This window comes from Leuresthes tenuis, unplaced genomic scaffold (genome assembly GCF_036924035.1).
Source record: "Leuresthes tenuis unplaced genomic scaffold, fLeuTen1.0.hap1 SCAF_20, whole genome shotgun sequence".
In the NCBI taxonomy this organism is placed as follows: domain Eukaryota; kingdom Metazoa; phylum Chordata; class Actinopteri; order Atheriniformes; family Atherinopsidae; genus Leuresthes; species Leuresthes tenuis.
The window spans coordinates 19475687-19496682 of record NW_027325374.1 but is presented as its reverse complement, the minus strand read 5'-3'; the positions used below and the strand labels follow the sequence as shown (position 1 = coordinate 19496682).

Below are 20996 nucleotides of genomic sequence, written 5' to 3'. Positions count from 1 at the left end.
AAATCCGGAGATACAGTTATTTAAAAGTTTTATAGACAGACGAAAAGTGACTCCTAATGAATCAGGCAGATGGACTTGTGCTGGATCATTAAGGGACTTGGGACCACTTTGAGTCAGGCCCCGGCGGTGTGGAGACAAACGCAACACATTTGAAATAATTGAACTTCTGAGATCTGGCAGCTTGACAATCAGAGGTCTTGTTGGCAGTTTGCAGTACAGCAAAGAGCGGATAGGGAAAATCTGGTAGAAACTATTTAAAGCAAAATACAGTTAGTATGCACTTCTGTTATTAAAGATGAGCTTACTCAACATTTTTCCTTTTCTTCTTCTTTTTTTTTTCTTGAAAATGAGCTTGTGTGAAGTAATTGTGAGAAGTAAGTGTCTTACCTGCAGTAGACAGAAGTCAGAACACTCTCAGCTTAGAGAACCAAAAGGTTTCCTGAAGCCGAATAATTTCTCTTCTTATGGCCCCTTACTTATAGGTGTTAGCTTGTCACCAGTCAGGGTTTGTTTCTGATTCTCCAAACTGAGAGCGCTCTGACCGTGATCTACTGCAGGTAAGACACTCACTTCTCACAGGTACTTGATGGACTCCCAAACCTCAAACATATTCAGAGTTGTGGTGCGAGCTAACCATAACCTTCCATAGGCTGGGTTGTTTAATCAACATGCTGTGCTGGAAGGTCGGAGGCCTGCATTTTGCTTAGTGTTGCCTTCACTGCCACATTCTCCACAAGACAGCAGAGACATGCAGATCAAAAGCCCAGAAAAGGAGAAGAAGTGAAGAGAGAAGGGGCGAAGTGATGAATTCTGCACGTGGCTGAGATAACAGGCAGCACTCAGTGGGAGAAACTCCCTTTCTCCCTCCTCTGCAGCTCACTCACCCCTGATGTAGCAGAAATGTGCAGATAAAAGAGACTTCTGAAGTGATAATGTGGGAGGGAATATAGGAAAGGAGGGAAACAAAATGCTGTGCTCACGTTGCAGTGAAAAGCGCTTTGTCTTTACTGTTGGCATTATGGGATGTCAGTCAAATCCTCAGTGAAGACCTGAGAGGAAACTGTTTACAAAGCATTTCCTTTTCCAATGGAAAGTTTTTCTGAGTGCTTTATGCTTGACATGAGCATGTGAAAAACCCACGTTACAGAACAGAAACGGAGATAATCACATTTGTGAATCATACCTGGACTCCGGAGGAAATAGATAGAGCGACCAGGTGTCTCTCTGTCGACACCACTCTGGCTGTTTTTTCTCCAGCCAATGTAACATCCTGGCAAAACGACCCTGCAGAGTAACAGGTGAGCAGAACACGCATTACTCACATCAACACCACTTACAAACTCTGTTTTTGCCTTGTATTCTGTATTTCCATTTATGTTTGCACTCATTTCAATAACTCGCTGCAACTATTTTCCATGTTCCTGGCAGTTTATAGAAAAGAAGATTGAGATCATGAAGATTGAGGTACATGTGTATTGAGACTGACCAGGTTGGCCTCTTCCTCTGCATTGTCATCTTCAGTGTTTTCCTCCAAAGAGACATCTGTGGGGCTGAGAACTGATGGGGATCCCTTCCCGTTGCAGTCACTGTGTTCTGGGGGGCGTAAATGGCCCAGGGAAGGGGGTCTGGAGCTGTGCATGCTGGCTGAGCGGTACAGATAGGGCACCTGAACAGCAAAAAATAAAAAGATGGAAGGAAATATGTGGGCAAAATTTCATTTGTAGGTTTCATTTGAATGGTAGAATAGCCCTCACATGCTTATCTGCAATAGAGTTACAAGGCTGTCCACACTAACTTAAATTGTTTAAATGTTTCAAATTGTCTACATTAAGAGTTATAAAGTTATATTCTTCAGTTCTGTGTTTGATATGATCTATTAGGAGCTTCTGTAACACTACAGCATTAAAAAATTAAACCCATAAACTCAACAAAAATGTCATTAATGCCAAATGACTGCTCCCAAGCCCTCAGAAATTAATCGGAAGTCCAAACTCCAAGTTGGTGCAGCGGGTCTACCTGCAACAGAGCATCAGGGGGCAAATCCATGGAGCTTCGAGTCTCCACCGACTCCATCCTTCTGTGCCGGGGCCCTCTCTGCGACTGGGACATGGAGTCCGTCCTGGCCAAGGATGCGTTGTCTTCCTCCATCAGCCCACCCCCACCCTCTCCTCCGCCTTCCCCATCGTCTGAGCTGGAGTCGGCCTCCCCGGACAAGAGTGACCGTCGCTCCCCGGACTGTCGCTTCTGGCGCTTGTATGACGGCGCACGACCCGGGCTGTTCCAGCTGGATCTGCGGCTGGTGCGGCCGCTGCCAGAGCTCCACAGAGCGTGGGGGGATGTGCTGCGGGCACTGGTCTGTAGCAGGAAGTAGTCAGTAAGAAACTTTGGTTTTTCCTATGGTTGCGTTGCACATTAGACAAGCTGAACCTATTTGACAGTTTTTTTTCTGAGGTGAGCTGAGCTGAGATTCACGTTGACTGACAGACAGGAGCAGATGTAAAGATTTCTGCTTTCAAGTCTTCATCTTGATCATCTGCATATCAAATTATAAGTGGCAGCTGCAGTTTCAAGTGCAGCGTCAGACTGTCGTTGTGCATAAATCACAACGATCAAAACACAGCAGCGGGACCCACACAATTAATTCATACAGAGACTCCTGGGAAAGCCAGGTGGGAGTGGGGCAAATTCCTGGCAGACACACACTGAATCGTAATGATGGCTCTGTGACATCCTGGCACAGCTTGGTACAGGTTTGGTTGCAATCAAGATGAATAATGAATATACTAACTGGTGATTTGTCATAGCAGGCTGGGTCTATGGAGACGTTGCTGCCTCGTCGGGACTCGTATCCCAGGATCGGGTCAGCTCCAACGGGCAACTTGGGCACAGGCATGGGGGTGGCAGCAGTGTGGGTAATAAGTGGTGGAGTCAGGCTGTTCTTCATCTCCACATGACCATTTACAGGCACTAGTAAAAGAAAGACAAATGAACAATTGGACATACACATTTTTGTGAAGTACACCCTTCTTTGAGTTTTAGGTTTTATGTATCAGGACGTTCGGAATACAATTTCTGGTTTTACCAGCTCTTCAGTCCTAATCTGACTTGTTCTTGAGCTGACGCAAAGTTTGTGTTTACATTAACAAGAGATAAAAATCATATGAATGGAAAATCCTATGCTTTTCTAAAAATGTCCAAAACTGGGATCTCTAATGAAGATGACAAAATAATAAGATGAAGGTTGTGTTATACATATCATCTGTGAACTTAAAAGTAGGGATATAGTCATGTGAAAATAGACCCTCCTTCATTTCTACGTATCAAGACAAAATCCAAAGAAACCATCTGGTCCTTAACAGGATGTAAAGTTTAGTAAACACAACCAGAGAGCCAAAGTAAGCCAAAGTGCAAAAGCAGTGTGTAAAAAAATCAAATGAATAAGTACACCCTTGAAGTAATAATTTTCTGTGTGACGTTTTAGTCTTTTCCTTTGATTTACAGCATTTCTTCAGTTTGTTGAGGTTTGCAGGGTCCGTTAATGCACAGCCCTCTGACCTTGGGGTGAACTTTCTGGGACGTCCACTCCTGGGAAGATCGACAACTGTCCTGAATGTTTTCCACTTGTGAAGAATCTTTCCCACTGATTAATTAAAAAATTTTTGGGAATGTCCTTATAACCCATCCCAGATTTATGTTTAAGACCATTGCTGATATCTTTCCTCCTTGGCATTGTGTTAACACACACACAAATGCTCCAGACCAACAAAGTGACAAAACTTCTTCTTTTATGATGCTCAGTTAATCAGGTGTATTTGATTAGCTGCTACCGGCTGCTACTTACTCTTTTAATTCCTATGAAAGCATGGGGGGTAGACTACTTCCTTCGGACTGCGTCTGCATTTCAGCTCAGGTTTTGTAAAACATATAATGAAACAGTGTAATATATCATACGTTGTTGTTCATCTCAAGTTGTACTGACCTAATTTTATATCTGGTAAGGACCTGATGTTTTTTTTTAGTTTTTTTTTATTATATCCCGATATGTAAAACCTTAGAACTGAAAGAGCATCTATTATTTTCACATGTACACAACAACAGAATAATCATTGTAAAAAAAACACTTGAAAAAAAAAATCAAAATACAAGCAACAGCAGAAAGAGGTGGCATACAAGGAGGAGTGCCACGGAAATACACCCCGTGTAATGCAGCATTTAAAAAATGGATGACTTGCACTGTTATTGAGAAACATGAATATTTCAGCAGAGCATTCATCTTATGCGATGTGTGGGAGAGAATAGTATGTAACATAAATACATGACATAAGAAGGGGAATGCAACTTTAACTTAATGTATTAAATATGTTTTATATACAACATCTAAAGGGGTTGAAGTGGAGGTGATACAGTGCATCTGGGAGTTGCACTTCTTTTCACGGCTTTTTCAGTCTGCGTCGACAGTAATGAGAGGGGATGGGAATTGCCGCACAAGGAATTATGGATGAGGCTGCTGAACTGGTTTGATGCTGTGCAGGGAGACAGCCAGAAACGTGCCCTTTGAGTGTGGACAGAAACTATGAGCAGAAAATACTGGGAGTGGGAGACCACAGGCATACTGCAGAACAGGTGGAAAATGTGTGCTTGTATCACAAACTATACATACATTTTTAAGAAGCACAGCGTGTGATCTAAATGCCTGAGGGAAAGTTTGCAAATACAGATTAAACCAGTTTGCTGAGTGTTTGTTCGAATGAAAATCACAGGGGGTCAAAATCCTTTGTGTTCCGTCTGTAGTATCAATGCATGCTGTTACTGCAAATACCTCACCTGCAGAGGGCGATAAATCCTTCTTGCTGCCATTTACATCCTCCATACTACGTGCGACAGAGTCAATCTCCGAACCTGCTTTAGAAGCATCACCCTTGACACATAAGAGCACATACAGCGTTACAGAGGAACACATCAAGTCTGATCTCACCCCAGAGGCGTCACATATTGTCATTTTGTCAGGAGCCAAGGCACCCGATCAACACAGAATGTAGCCTTCAGCATAAGTCTTAAACACACAGTAGCAGGAAAGTGGAGAAGTAGCTTTAGTTCCTAAACTTAAACTGGGAATTTTGTTGTCTAAAATGAACTAAGAAGTTGTGATTCCTAAACCTAAACAAGCAAAGTCAAAGTGAAGGAAAGCAAGGCGAACACAAGAAAAACAATATAGTGAAAACTGATCTCAAACTTCAAGGTTTTAGTTACAGGTCCTGAGAATTTCCTCTTCCCTACCTCTCTCTGGCAGTTTTATGAGTTACCTTGTTATTCATGACAAGCTCCATTTGACATTAAAACTAAAAACTATAGCAACAATTCTCCTTGTCTAAATTGTATAGCTGCTTGTCAGAACTGTGTAGAGCCCCCCAGGAGATACTGATGAGTATCTATTATTAGTATTAATATATATACTGTTTTGTGGCCATGAGCCATTAAGGGGTGTGGAGGATGTCATTAAGTAATTACTGAGTATTACATGAGAATGTGGCGGCTAAACAGGAGCCATGTCTTGATCATTTGTGTCCACAAGATTCTGAATCTGTATCTGAGATAAATTGGATTTTATCTAATTTAATTTCAGTTTTGGGATAAATTATGATATCCTGCAATCTCTTGTAGATAAGCACATCATAGTGGTGAGTAAAAGACATTTAATTTGGCTGCTGAAAATGCAGAATGAAACACAAGCTAAATGCTGACGTTGGGCAAGTTGTTCTTCACTTTGTGTGGTCTCATATTAAAAGTTGTTGTTCCGTCACTTCAACATCATAGTAACTAATGGCTATAATGATAGAATTTTAACACGTTTCTGGGGTGCTCTGTAAGTATTCAAACTTACAGTCACACTTCTTAATAAAAACTCAACAATAACATTCCTCCTATCTACACAACAATGATCATTTTCAAATATCTAAAAAGTTGATCTAAAAAAGGACAAATTATTTCATTTTTTTCCAGTCAGGCATTTTACCTTAAATCCCAGATATCTGCAGATACAGTTCTTGTTAGGAGAGACTTGTATTTCAGTCATTACTATTTCTACTTTTATTTTTAGATGTACAACAAATAAAACCATTCAAGGAATCAACAGTGTGCTGTTGTATGTCCAAAAATATATTATTGTTGTCTGAATTTACCATTCTACTAGTCATAATATGAATTACTGATATCCATATGGCTATTTTCATGGTCAGCATCTATTTGAGACATATAAAAACGTACTGTTAATATCTGAAATATTTTTTTCTTTTTTTTCTGAAGCTAAACTTTTGAATGCTAACAACTGTATGCTACATATTTGAAATTGGATTTTTATCCTAGTAAGAGTATTAGCACAGACATCCAGATTGCTCATTCTAAATCTTCTTAATGTAGTTGTGGCTGTTCGGAACATGAATTTTCCTATGAAGACTTTGTTATGGGCATCTCTAGTTGAGCATCCATAATCCCAAGTTGGTCTCAAACTCCTATATCATGTTTTTAGGTCCTATGACTTTCCTCCATCCATCCCCAGTCACATTACAAGAACTCTCTAACTTGTAGACAAATGATTATTACATGACGTTTGGAGCGTTTGCTGTTGGAAGATCATTTTGGCAAGATTGGTGAGTCGGAAGCTGATGCTAAATGACATCTTGTGCGTATCTCAGAGATACCAGGAACTAACACGGACGGGAGGTAGCCCTGGGAATGAGAGCCGGTTGCAATATCTGATTTTTATCAGTGCTGAAAGTTGTCTCCAAACACAGATCTTTGCTCAGTTCTTTTTACTCTCTGTAGCTCACAGTTTAGATTCAGATCCAACTGCGGATCAGTTGCTAGAGGCAGCCTCTCAGTGTAAGCTAAGATGTGAGGGTGCTGTCTCCTTGATCCCATAGTTCAGTGCTTAAAGGGTAAAGAAAGTGGGTGAGAAAAGTCAGATGCATGTTAAGAGTTGCCATGCAAGTAGAAGGTGGACAGGGAAACCACAGGAACACTGACAGACTGACAATTCTAAAATGCTTTTTACTTGTCATGACCTGTTAACAGCTACATGAAGAGCTTCAGAATTATCTCTCGGTCTGCACTAAAAGACACAAAGCATGCCTGATGTACTCCACTTAAACATATGACAATCTATAAATTAGTCATAGAACAGCTTCTACCTTGTGTCGTTTTCTACAAATTCTCTGAACTGCGATATAATGTAAAAAAAATAGTATTTTGCACATTTGAATATCTTTCTACTCATCTTTACTCTCTTTTACAAACTTTTCAAAATCTTCTCGTTCTTCTCCTCTAGCCTCCGCTTCATGCTGCTTTCCTCTCACAAACCCATTAAAGTGAATCTCAGAGATCCCGCTTGTTTTTGCTCTGCCACACCAGCGCCTGTAGACTCCATTAATATGTGGAGGGTGCCAGGTGGATGCTGGATTAATAGAATGCCGACCCAGTGAGTCAGACCTCTGTGGCAGCACAGAGAATAAACTGTGTGCAGAAAAGCCTAAGGACCAAATCACCAAACTCCTCCTTTTGAACCTACAAATTACTTTCTTGATACTCCCCACAAGTATTAGAGAAAGACAAAGTGGGTATGGATATATTGCATACTTTATTTGTTTACTGCAGACCCTCTGGGTATTCTATCTTTGAGACAACAATTTGCATTTTTTGCAGCAGTTAAAGCCACTTTATTATGTACCAGAATGATATCTCTTGGCCTGTGAGGCACAAGGAAATTATGAAAAGAGAATGAATTCTAATGAACTAGTGGGTCAACTCAAGAGCTACTTAGAGTCTTCCATGGCTGCTATGCTCACTCATTAACATATTTCATTACTATTTAAAAACCTAGGCTTCCAGCAGGACAGATGATGCACCTGGGAATGTACTGTCGTCATAGCAGCATTACTTTAGTGATTATCAGAGTGGTAGTAGGAGCGTTAATGGCTGTGTTTGTTCATGTAATTAAAAAATATGGTGCTGTTGAATGGTCCATTTTAGGAGCCTTTTACTTTTAGTATTCAACGTGCCTGTAACAATTTACACAACCACCAACCAACAAGTCCTTCGACCCAAATGACCAAATATGTAGTTTGTTCTTGCCCTTCAATTCAACTCACGTATAAACTCACACATCAAAATTATATGCAGCAGGAGGGAAATTACTTAGCATCCATGACATGACAACACTTGACCTAAGCACTTTTGTTTCTTCCTGGTTAGGTTTAGGCAATAACATTTCTTGTTTAGAGTAAGAAAATTATCATTACTTGGGCCAATACACATTCTTTTTGATCAAAATGATCAAAATATTTTTCTTGTAAATTGTAAAAATAATACAACGTCCTGTTTGAAGATTTAATGAAGAAAAAAGTTTTCAGAAAAGTTTGAAATAACATCTTTCTTGCTCAATATTCTACATCCAAATTTGGCCCCAGCATGGACTGCTGTAGGTAAACAGGTTTAAAGAACAATATGCACAATGACGTCTAGCTACTGCGCTAGTCCAAAGTCCGCAACAGAAACCATAAACTCAAATCTTAAAAAACAACCAGACCCAGAATAAGATGATGAGTCTGTTGTGCACTAAAAATGATGATTTGTAGACATATTAGAATGGTTAGTGTAGTTAGCATATTTTACATGTCCTCCGTTAGCTTATTAGTTTGTAGCTAACTGCTGCTGGCACTGTGTTAATGGTTTTCTTTCAGAACTTTCAATTTACTAATGCAAACTTCTTCTGTCTAAACTCACTCTTTCCTGAATGTTTGAGATTTGTTTAGCAAACACTGAATAATTTGCTTTTCGAATTGTGACGTACCAACTTTCGCTTACCAAGTACTGAATCTTAAATTTCTGGGAAGTGCACATACATCGTCCCTTTCAGGAAAGGAAAGGGAAAATACCTTTCCTGCCAACTATTTATCATGTAAAGTCACTTCAAAAGTTATTAAAAGGCTATTTATTCATGACATCACATGGACTGTGTAGTGTAGTGGTATGACTGCCACCTTCTGTGTAAGTGACCTGGGTTCAAATCCACTGCATGAAAGGCACTATCTCCAGTAGGGGTCCTTAGGCAAGAGTGCCTACCTGTAAGTTGCTTTGGATAAAAGCATCTTCCAAATGCATAAACATAACATTCTGCTTGGTTCTAGCGCTCTATCCTTTTTCTTGTTGTCTAGTCTCAGTGTACTCACATACACTGTATGCAATATAGCATTGTCAAAACAAAACAACCATCCACCTAACAGCTATGTTGGATAATAAAAACTAAAAAAATATTGGCTTGAATTTACAAAAATGCCATTTTGTTTAAATTTTTTACCCACCTGAACAATATATAAACTCTGCTCCATTCTGCATGGCAAAGTTCTGTCTTTTTGCGCTGGCATAGATTTTACATTGTAGATGGCAGCTGTAGGTCGTCACTGTGGTGAGTTCAATTGCTTTATTTTTCCCTAGATGCTGGTAATGTGAGGAGTCTTGCCATTGCCACTGGTTTGTGATGTAGGTTTGGTGTATAAGAGGTCTGCAATACATTTTGTATTATCACACTGATGGGATGCGTTTTTGCTGCTTCACATGCAGTTGTTTTCACAACCACAAGGTCGCATATTCTTCTTTTAATTTATTGTTGCTGCATGAACATACTATCCATGGGGTCGATTTGGAAGGGGGACAGTCTGCCACCAACATACAGACATAGAGGTAACCAAACACTCACAACAGTTTAGTTCTATTTTAACCAAAGCAAACACTGGGCTCATCAAACCACACACAGACAGTGAGAAGAGACAGCTGTGATGTGACTAAGCCAACAGGGCACTGGCACTAAGAATGGAGGGTGCTTCGCCTCACATCTTCTTTGTCTCTGACTTTTTCAGGTAAGGTGAAAAGGCTGTGCTTTTGATCTCGGTTTCGGTTCCCACTGAGCAGAGGTCAGATAGAAGCTTGTATTTTCTGTAGCATGTGGTCAGCATAAAGCATAGGGACAGAACAAGCTGACAGAAAGCTTCTGCTTAAAGAGACGGACAAAATGGCTTGCTCAGAGGAATTCATTCAGGTTTCCAAAGATTGACATGTTTGTCAGTTTCCATCTCTGAGATTACAATGCCAATGCCTATTACATGTGTTGTACATGATGCACGAAGAAGAAACACAAGGGTTTGTATGTAAGTCAGTGAGAATAATAGAAACACGCACATTTTCCCAGTGCAGCTCAAAGTGAGGTCAAAAAGATGCTTTCTAGGGACATATTCAGTTTTAATTTTAATTTCTTTACTGCTCCTCTGGCTTTCATCCTTTTGATCTTTAATCTATTTCATCAACGCACAGAGACGAAAGGAAATAAGAGCGATGATGCAGGAACATAGATGGAAAAAAGTGGAGCTCCTGGTGAGTTCTGATGGAATATTTGCTTTGTTCTCTCGTGGAACACATCTTACACAGGGTTTTGTTTGCCATTTGGTAAAATATATCATCTGAAAACTTCATTATCGAACCTTTCTGGTATGGTCAGAGAACTACTGTACCACTACAGACTATCACTTCCCGTTGTCTTATTATATCAGATAATAAGCTTGATTATTCAGGGCCATCACATCCAAAGACCAAGCTGACCTGAGATCTACTCACCACTAATTTTTTTTCTAATTGTTGGAGGTACACGCTGCAATTAAGAACCCTTCAATCAACTGGCAGCTGAGAAGCTAAAGTCAATAATAATAAAACATGAACACATTTAATCCATTAAGCTTATTTTGATCTGCAAAATCTCCTCCATTTTCTCTCAGTTGCTTTGAAAGCTCCCATTGACAATACTTTGGCAATTGGCAATTATTCTTAATGTTGATACAAAGCACGATGGGGAATTCTTAAGAAGCATCGCACAACAAGGCTTTACAGGACATAGCAAAGGTGAATTTATTCATTTTAAAGCAAGGGGGGGCTCGAGGGAAATCCCTCATCCCAAAATAACCATTGTGTTTGGATAGCTTGTTTACACTCAGCCACCCCAATTTGGGCATGGACATGGGAGCAGGAGATGGGACAGATCAGGCTTGTCGCTGATAGCCAGACAATAATTGACACCAGCAGCACTCCGGGGTATCTCAATTACATTTCTTCAAAAAGGTTTAAAATGGGAGTTGGAGGGTGGATGTTGATAGCAGGAAGCTAAGTAATTGTCTGTGTGTGTGTGGGTGGGTGTCCACCAAAATGTACCTAATCACAGCCGCATAAAAGACTAGACAAGAACTGGATTTAGCTCCAAACTAATACTGTGGCCTAAATAACAAACACTATAAAACTCATTTGTGAAGGAAATAAGAAATAAAATAAGCAAAACAACTTTACATCTGTGTGTTTAATACTAAATCCAGACTAATACACAGTAGGGATGGAAGAAAAATAAATTCTCATAACTATCGAAATTTTTACATTTTTGATTTTGAAATATTTCGATATCTTTCGTATTGAATCACTTCATTTTAGTCTGTCCGAATCCATTAGTATAACGTGACTTTGTATCCCTTCAAAACAGACGTGCATAAAGGGAGAACAGTCAGAGTATGCACCAATACAACTTGCATCGTCATGTTTTAAATCCACAATTTGGAAACACTTGGCTTTCAATTCTATATCATCGCATTACTTGAAAATTTCACAAATTCGACTTTAACCTAATGATGGGACGTAATTAAAAAGAAGTCACTAAAGTTAGCTATTATAATTCTGTGTGATCAAAATTTAAAGGAAACAGTTGTCATTTTTTTTACAGCTCCTTACCAGGCATATTTTTCTTGTAAATTGTAAAACTAATATGACATCCTGTTTGAAGAGTTAATGAAGAAAAATTTTTTCGGAAAAGATTTGAAATAACGAATGAAATCACGAATGAAATAACGAATGTTTCTTGCTCAATATTCTACATCCAAATTTGGCCCCAGCATGGACTGCTGTAGGTAAACAGGTTTAAAGAACAATATGCACAATGACATCTCTATACAGCATCTATACAGTATCTATACAGCAAAATTATCAATATAGCATTGTCAAAACAAAACAACCATCCACCTAAGTTGAAGTCCTAAAAGTCAGTAGATTTGTTGCTAGCTACTATTTTGAAAGATAGTCGCTGAGGGCGCCTGAAAGTAACTAAATCTAGAGAGCAACACTGGATAAACTTTTCATAGATATAACTCAGTATAGCAAGGATAAGACATATTAAGGGACATAAACATTGAACATGTGATATTTAACTTAACTGATATTTAAGCTACATATCAATCACACTGAAGTATTGAATGACCAGTAATGGTTAATAGTTGGTAAGATGATTCAGTTAGTGCTAAAAAAGAAATTAGCTAAAAAAGATTCATATAAATTTAAACATAACCATATGTAGTAGATGAAGAAATCAAGAGCTAGATTTGACTTGTTTTCATACAGATGTGCATGCTAAACATCAGAAGATGATAAAAATGTGGTTATTTTCCCTACATAAATAATGACTTTGTACAATGTAAACAAAGTATGCAGTGTACAGACAGTTCCATGAGGCAACAGAAGCCTGAGCCTCTAATAACAAGTTTGATGCTTTGACATGCCAAGCAGACTCCACTAAGAATCTCCATGTCATGCTCTGGCTCATTCCAAATGGATATAAACTAGCTCAAAACTGGGTCTTTAATGCATTACAAAAGTACTGATTCGGTTTGGGTAGTATTCAGCAGTATAAGACTTATAACTATTTGTCTTTCAAATCCTCATTACTTTGAGAGTAATAGCCTGATTTATTAGCTTTCATCCACATATCTGTCTGGATTCATCTGGCAGTGGTAGTGGCCTCCTGAAAAGCCAGCTCTCATCCCACCCCTCTCTTCTTCACTTTATCCTCGAGCCAGATAAAACAAAGTCTGAAGCGAGGAGGGTTTTTTTTGTTTGTTTCTTTTTTGGCAGTGCCAGTGCAGCCTCCTCACCAAAAAGCTGTAACGAAGAAAATCAACAGGGAGAAAGGCTGCTGGGAACAGAGCATTTATCATGAGGTTTGATGTGGAGTCTACTTCCAAGAGAGGACAGAGCAAGAGGCACAAGCAAACATTTAAGCATTTTGTTGTATCCACTGAACTCAGGTCAGCTCAGTGCTTCAGTTAGTTTCAGCAGCAAGAGTATCATGCAGGAACCAGGTTAAAGGAATTGCAGATGATGCCACACATCCTCTAGCAGCCACAAGGAGCTTTTTGTTCTGGCAACGCATGTTATTATAAAGCTTTTCAACACAACTTAAATTGCTAAATGGCCCAACCTCAAATTATTATCTCAAATAATGATCTCAAATGATTAAAAGAACGATTAAACAATTAAGAGATGTTAATTAAAAAAGTATTTTTAGTTTTAGTGTAAAAGAGTGTCATAGTAAATGTGTAGGTCTTCCTGAGTAACTATAATTCAATCACTTCCATAGAGCTTACAAAAGTAATGCAGTGCGAGTGGAAATGATTTCTTACCACACATATGCTTTATCCTTTGATTTTAGATTTGTATGGCCTTTAAATTAGGGATGCACTGACTTTTGTGTGGACCTATACAAATATTACAAATAAAAATGAAACAATAGCCAATACCGGGGTTGTTTGCAAATTTTTTCTTCCTTTAATGTCAGGGAAACAATAACATAAGGATTATAAAAACATGTTTTATTTAAGCCCCACATTACGCTAAATGAGCACAAATTATTTCAGTCAAATGTGTTAACCAAACTTTAGTGTAACTTTTCGCATGAGTAAAATCCTTTGTGTGAAAAAAAGCCCTTTTAGCCTGTGAAACTAGTACCTAGTCAATGACTTATCAGTCCTTGATTGGCCAAAAAAATCTTCTTGTGAACAATAAATTTCTTGCTATGGAATTAGGCTTTCACCTATTGGGTTTTTGCTGAACCTACAGATGCAGGTTAATCCTGTCAGTTTCAGGGCAATGTCACTGCGACATCTGATAAACATCGGCTACTGCCATCGATTTATGTTACACTATTTGCAGATGGACCAACTGCAGTCAACTAGCTGAATAAACCAATACAGAGACACTAATATGTAACTTTCATTATGCCCATTCCAGGGGCCTGAAACAGCCTTAGAGCTGAGATACCGCAGTTCACAACTTTGGTTTCCAGCCCTGCACCCCACTGTTTTGGTTTATGGTCGCTTGACATTTTTTGGGGCCTCTGATACTATCTTTGTGGCCTTCTCATGACAAAAAATGAATGTGTATGCCTATACATGTGCAGGGTTCACACCTTTTATGACAGTATAGTTGCATCTCACAACTGTAGGGATAACCATAGAGCAAAAAAGAATATTTTTTAAAAAACAACAATCAAAAGTCAAAAGAAGATTGACTGGACAATTATTGGACACCTTAAAAGAGGCATTTGCCTCTACTTTGTTGCATGTACAAAAGAAAAGTGAGGCCCTGACTAAAGAAACCACTAAATACATATGTGGAGATAAGAATCACTACTTTCAGTCAGACTTTCTATTTCAAAGTAAAATTGAGCAAAGACATGATTGTAGAGATTTATGAGTTGGCTGTTGTGTTTTTTTATTTTTTATTACAGGATTTGTATCTAGACAGCCATGTTCACAACTATTCATCAGATGGATGTTACATGAGGCCATTTAAATCTGTGGGGAAAATTCTGATTCTGTTTGCAGATTGTGATGCCAAACCAAAAGATAATCAATGATCACACTTACTTGTGCCATTAGTGTCTATGCAAGTAAAACAAAAGGGCAATTTGTTTGCCTTGATAGCAGAGAGCCTTTTCTTTGCTCATCTATGCAGTTGCTCATCTTTCGTTCTCAGAATTCACCCCAGAGACGTCCATCTTAGAGAAGCCTTGGAGAAGCTCCCACTTTAATACTCTAATGGATTAGACTAGCAGCAACAAATATCTCAAAACTGTAAAAAAAAAAAAAATGTTGCCATTGTTTAATTCTATCATTACTAAGCAATAGAACTTAAAGCTGTTGAGAGGTCTGTGGCATCACTGCAAAGCCTCTATAGGGCAGGATGAGGACAAGGGGAGTAGAGGGAGGCCTGAGGAGGGGTGGAGGAGGGAGGTTAGTCAGTCAAATGGAGAGGGAAGGCAGAGCTGCAGTGCTGTACATACCCCTGAGTCTACAGGCAGCTGAATTAGGCTCAGCTGGGCATGCAAGTCCTCCCGCTTGGTCACTTCCTGTTAGCGGAAGTGATTGGTGCAGCCGGACAGAAGAGGGAGGCGCACACAGGAAAAGAGGCACAGAGGTGAGAAGTGGAACCACGGCAGTAGACAAGAGCAGAAAGAGAGAGGTTAAGGAGTATTCAGCCTGTTGGAACATTCGGACTTCACCGTGCAACAGAACATATTGAAGCAACTGTCCTGGATCAGAGTGTGCTGTCATGATCAGCAACTTGAAAAAGCATGGGAGGTCAGGACAGCATAGAGTTCAGGTGAAACAGCCATGTTTTTTTCCACCTTTCAGGTGGTCCACTGATGCAATCTATGATTATGAGTCTCATTTGTTCACAGGCAGTCATGACAATGAACCTGATATATAAATTGAATGACTGTGCAGTGCAGCTCGGCATCATTCAGGGTGCAGTGTTCTCAGTATGGAAGCATTCCACTGAATCTGACGCACACACTGCATGGGCGTGCTTTTCTGTGAGATGTTTGTTTACTGTCACAGTGAGAGGTGCAATAAAAAGGAAGAACAACTTTTGTCTGTCTTCTGTTAAAAGGTCTCCATAAAGAGACAAGTCCGTCTGGTTGCACTCTTTGCAGTGGATATTGGATTCTGTCACAGGAACACACTGTCACAGCCTGACAAAGAGGCACAGTGAAAGAAAAAGGTAGATAAAAGGAGTACAAGAACAAAGACAGTGTGGGGGAGTGCACAGGATGGAGGAAAGAGCTAAATCAAGTAAATGAAAACAGGTAAAAACAAAAAAAAATGAAAAAGGAAAGATGATTTCCCCTTTGCCTTTATTTCCACAGCAATATGGGTATTGAAAGTAACACACTTCTCTGTGTGTGTGTGTGTCTCTTGGCACCACAGCCGTACATCTCTCCTGGCTTGGCCCACGTCATTCAAGTGTTCGTTTCCTAGCAACCCTGACGCAGGGAAAGTTTGGCCAACTAAAAATAAACGTAGTGTTTGCAGAAAAGGATGTAAAGTTGAAAAAAAAGGAGAGGGAGAATTAAGTCAACAGCTCTGTTATAATGCAAGGGGGCAAAGAGGGAGGACACTGTACCTGTTTAAGGATTTAGCGTTTCACCTTGAGCTCAATTAGTTCAATTTCACATGTTCAAATTGCACTGAAGTTAAACTGAAGTTTAAGTTTCCTTTATTGTATTTTTTTCTGCTAAGACATTTGTAAATAAGCTATAATACCTCTGTAGTGTTGTGGGGTTCAATAATCATATTATATTGCCTGGAGCACAACAATATGAATCTGAAAACTAAAGTTGTTAGCAATTTATTCTACACACATCTAGCTCACAGCAAAAAAGTCTCCTTTAAAAGGATTAAAAACGACATCAAGCGAGCATACAGACCTTTTAACCCAAAAGGTGGAGTTTTCACCTTTTTAATTTGAATATTATAAATGTGTATATATATATATATCAAAAGATGATAGAAACTAAGCCACGGTAACCATTGGGGGAAAAAGGCTTGACTATCTTCCCTCTGTGTGTGATCCTTTGCATAAATCTGTAATTCAACCTCAACTTCAGCGTCAGTTTAGCATCAGTCCAGGCACTTAAAAGCCCCATTATTTCTGTTCAACTATAAAAGGCTAATCGTTCTGCATTCATTTCTCTCTTGGCTTCTTTAAAGAGCCTTCATCTTAAATTTGGGTAAAGTCTACGTGAATCTATTCACCATAGTCACGCTCTTGATATTTCTACAGCAGATAAGCTCAATAGCAGGAGAATCCCATTCAAATTAATCCATATTTTATGAGGCTGTCAACCTTTCTCTCGGCCACCCCTCATTTATTCTCTATCCTCTCAACCAAGAAGCTAAAGAGTGTCAGAGATCAAAGCATCGGTGCTGTCACCTCTTAAAGGGAAAGAAAATGAAGAGGAGACGAGTAGACAGAGATAGACGGGATACTTTGGTGATTTACTTTCTCTGTCTCATTTTACTCTCCGTTCTTTTCAACCAATCAATCTGTTCGTATCAAATGAAGTGCCAGTTGACAACAGAAGACAGGGCTCTCAATGAGTTTCAGCTTCTTTTCTTCCTGTGGCCCTGGAGCTGAGCACTGAAAAAAAGTTTTCCCCAGCTGCTTGTCTCTAAATAATAGCAAACATTAATCTACTTTATTCTCTCTTTCTTTCTTTTTTTGGGGTCTTTTTCTCTTTTCATTCTCTTGGAAGAATTGCACGGAGAGTGCAGTGGTGGATAACATATCACATTTGTTTTTCTGACATTTAAAATGTGTACACAGGGGGCTAAAGGCTGGGGGCGATGAAAAGAACGTATAAGAGCATGAGACTGATGAAGCAGTGGATTTGGAGGACGTGGGCTGATGCACAGTCTAGTCTAGTGGACATAGTTTTCTCATGATGTACTGTACTTTATGGCATTGGCAAATAAGCAGAACAATAATGAGGATGACTGCTGAGATAGTGGGAAAGAGTGGGATGTGAAGGGACTGACATAAACGAGATGAAAGGGAGAGAAGAAAAAAAACTAAAGACTCCAACTAGTGTGATATCATGTCCTCATATAACCTGCTGCAAAGAGTGCAAGAAAAGATAAAGATCTACAGTGTTCATGAATTTGTTATGCATGTGTGGGTATAAGCACAATCCATTAGTGTAATGTGATCCTGTGCTAAAAGAAAAAAGAAAAGCACCTGATCTTAAAACCTAATTTCTCTTGGAAGAAAAAGACAAAAAGTCAAACTGACCTGAACATCCTCACCTAAATAGCTTCTTTGCCATTTAATTTCTAAGCAATTGAAATAATTTTTTTGATCCCCTTCAGTTATATGACTTTTGCATAGCAACTTTATACCTCTGTTTGGAATCCCTCAACCAAGATGGCCACCAGCAAGTTGAAGAGGACATAATTGCCGAAGGTCATAAGTGCAATGAAATAGAGAGCAGCTACGGGAGATGTGGAGGCCATGCCGTTATACAGCACCTTGTTCCAGTCCTCCTGGGTTAGGATCTGGGAAAAAGCACAGAGATGAAGAAAAAGACTTAATTGGAAAACACATACAGCTTGTTTGCTTGTTTAATTTATCAAAATTCCTGCCCAGCAGTACTGTAATTCCCCTCAATCCAATGCAAAATGTAACAATTTTAGCTCCAGTTGACATTTTTTTTAATATGAAAATCTTAAAATGGATCTTATTTATAAATTAGATGCTGATAGACTGCACATCAAATTAAGCTAACAGGGAAAGCCTAGAGCAGCTTATCTAACCTTATTTGTCTGTGCAAATTGCATACTTGTTCATGCTGTAAAAGTTCATATCATTACATTAAAAAAAAACTAGTGTGTTTATAATATATAATGCTACCATAAGTAATATTGCCTGGGGTTTAAAAAGTTTGACGAGTCGCTAGTGTCAGCCCAAAATATAATAGCTTGCAGGATGCCTCCACTTTGAGGGGGTAATACTACACTGTGGATGTAGTGTTTTTATAGGTTTAAAAAACTAAGATAATGATAACCATTAACTAGCTGAACAGATAACTACTTTAGCTAGGCATGAAAGTAGCTCTTGGTTGAAGGGAGTATGCTAATAAACCAAACATGCTATCTAGGTGCTTGCACTTGCTGCTTATGTTAGACCAGATAATCCAGTCACCAGAAAAAATGTATTGCTTCTCACATTTCAGGAAATCAAAAACATATACACCATCTACACTCATAAATATAAATATATGAATAATATCCATGTGTTTTTTTTTTTTTTAAATCACGTGTGCATGCTATGCAGGCCTACCAACTTTTGAGTTCAGCTTGGAGTAAGAACATTTGGGAAAGTGGCTGTTCTTGAAAAAAAAAATCTTTGCTCGTACTCTATAGAAATAGACCTTCCAGTAATATTTTATGTGTTTAATTTTTAAGTGTTTAATCAGCAAATGGCTGACCATCTATTTGGAGATACAGCTGCTAAGCAATGATTTGATATATTTCAGAAGTTGGTGTATTTTTTTTTCATCTGTATAAAGATTAAACCAGTGATGCTGCAGTCTAACCCTTCATGAGAAAAGACATGCATAATATTCTGTACAGAGACACACAGTGACACTTACATAATACCAGATCAGGTGTTTCACTGAATTATAAATGGTTACTATATTAAAAGTGATGTATGCTGGACCCCACAGGGACTTTGATTCATGAATCCAAGAGATATGATGTAAGAGGTTAGCCTACTTATCCTATGTAACATACCTGGAATTGAAAAGTAAATGAGCTGAGGAAAATGAGGGAGATAGATAAAGGAAGGAAAGGAGGGAGTAAGAAAATGAAGCAGAACATTTGACATAATATATTTTATTTATCCAAAGTGAAATTGTTTTGTCGGCCTTTTCGAGGGAACAACGTTAACAACTGTAGAAAGATGTTAAGATAGTACCTTAACGGTAGTCCAACAGGATCAGTTTGGTTATAAAGAAAGAGCAACATTCAATACTATAGATAAATGTGTTTACCTTGTTAACATACAGCTTAATTTTGAGTAAAAAAGACCACTAGAAGTCAAATACACATTTCTAATGGGGACAGGGAAGGGTAAAGGAAAAGAAGATTCGTGCCTACCTGGAATACAGTCACTATGGCCCACAGAAGAGAGTCAAAGTTCTTCCTGTCTGGCAGGGTGTCCCCATCCCTCTCTGATCCAAACTTACAACCAAACAGATGCATTCCCAGGATACTGACAAAGTATATGCAGGGATGGGAGGTAGGGAGCAGGAAAAGGCAAAATAAATATTTACAAAGAGTACAAATAAATAATTATTATTTGCTGAAAAGACTTGTTTTGAGTGCACAATACCGATTCAATTTTACATGCTGCTTGCATGGTATATATGGTAATTTTAGCACAAAAGATCAAGAAAAGACTTAAATATCCAATGTGCAGGACGTACCACCACCCTGCAATTTAAATTCCAAATTGCAATAAAGTTATACCCCACACTTCTCTGAAAACTATTATGACAGCAAAAATGCAAAAGAAAAACCTTTGAACCAGTACTGGGTTTATACCATCTATGGTCTATCATAGTAACAAGCCATCACAAGATGACAAAGGTGTGAGGAATGTGCTTGGATATAAATGACTCATTTAAGGGTACTGAAAATACATCCATTGCAGTATTCATATAAGCTTAAACAAACAAAAACATTTATATGAATATTGCCTTTTTGGCAATAGATTACCCTAAATGTTATATACTGTTATTGACAAACCATTAATTTTGGGACCACATAAAATTGCACTAAAAGCAGTATATATTGAGCACTGTCAGTTATTGGGTCACATCCCTTGGTAACAATGCAGTAAACTAGAAATGTTGCCAAGAACATGACTGGAGTAATGGAGTGCTTCACACAAGTTCAGTTCAGCACCATGGACAGCGTCACAAACCCTGTCAGTGACACCTCATGTATCTTGTGATATTGTTGGCATCTGACTTATTTTCAGTACTTTAGAAATTAAAGGGGTAGCTAAACATTGTTGGACTTTTATCAAGACTGAATAATCTAAAATCTTCGTGGGTTAATAGATCTGTGGAGGACAGTTAGTTTTCTAAAACTGAACATAAACTTAAATCTGTCGTTTGTTCGGTCATTTGAACCTTTACTTAACAGACACAAGTGCAAAAGACATAATTTTCAGAGTTGTCAATGGACAGAGGCATGTTTATCATTCTGTTTCATGAACCTTTACTTTTAAGT

At 38.8% G+C, this 20996-nt stretch overlaps 1 protein-coding gene across 10 annotated transcripts in view; it reads right to left on the bottom strand.

Moving 5' to 3' along the window:
- The window catches only part of cacna1g (calcium channel, voltage-dependent, T type, alpha 1G subunit), a 166578-nt gene that overhangs the window by 69299 nt on the left and 76283 nt on the right, over positions 1-20996 (bottom strand). For 8 of the 10 annotated variants that reach the window (XM_072374169.1, XM_072374170.1, XM_072374167.1 and 5 more), the window contains exons 11-18: positions 19857-19971; positions 18096-18251; positions 15197-15262; positions 4825-4918; positions 2789-2967; positions 2017-2355; positions 1487-1666; positions 1184-1284 (exon numbers count right to left, since the gene is read on the bottom strand). In XM_072374169.1, coding sequence (XP_072230270.1) covers positions 1184-1284; positions 1487-1666; positions 2017-2355; positions 2789-2967; positions 4825-4918; positions 15197-15262; positions 18096-18251; positions 19857-19971 — 1230 coding nt within the window. The remainder of the gene's footprint in view (positions 1-1183; positions 1285-1486; positions 1667-2016; positions 2356-2788; positions 2968-4824; positions 4919-15196; positions 15263-18095; positions 18252-19856; positions 19972-20996) is intronic. The other 2 variants (XM_072374175.1, XM_072374173.1) reach the window with 1 other exon arrangement.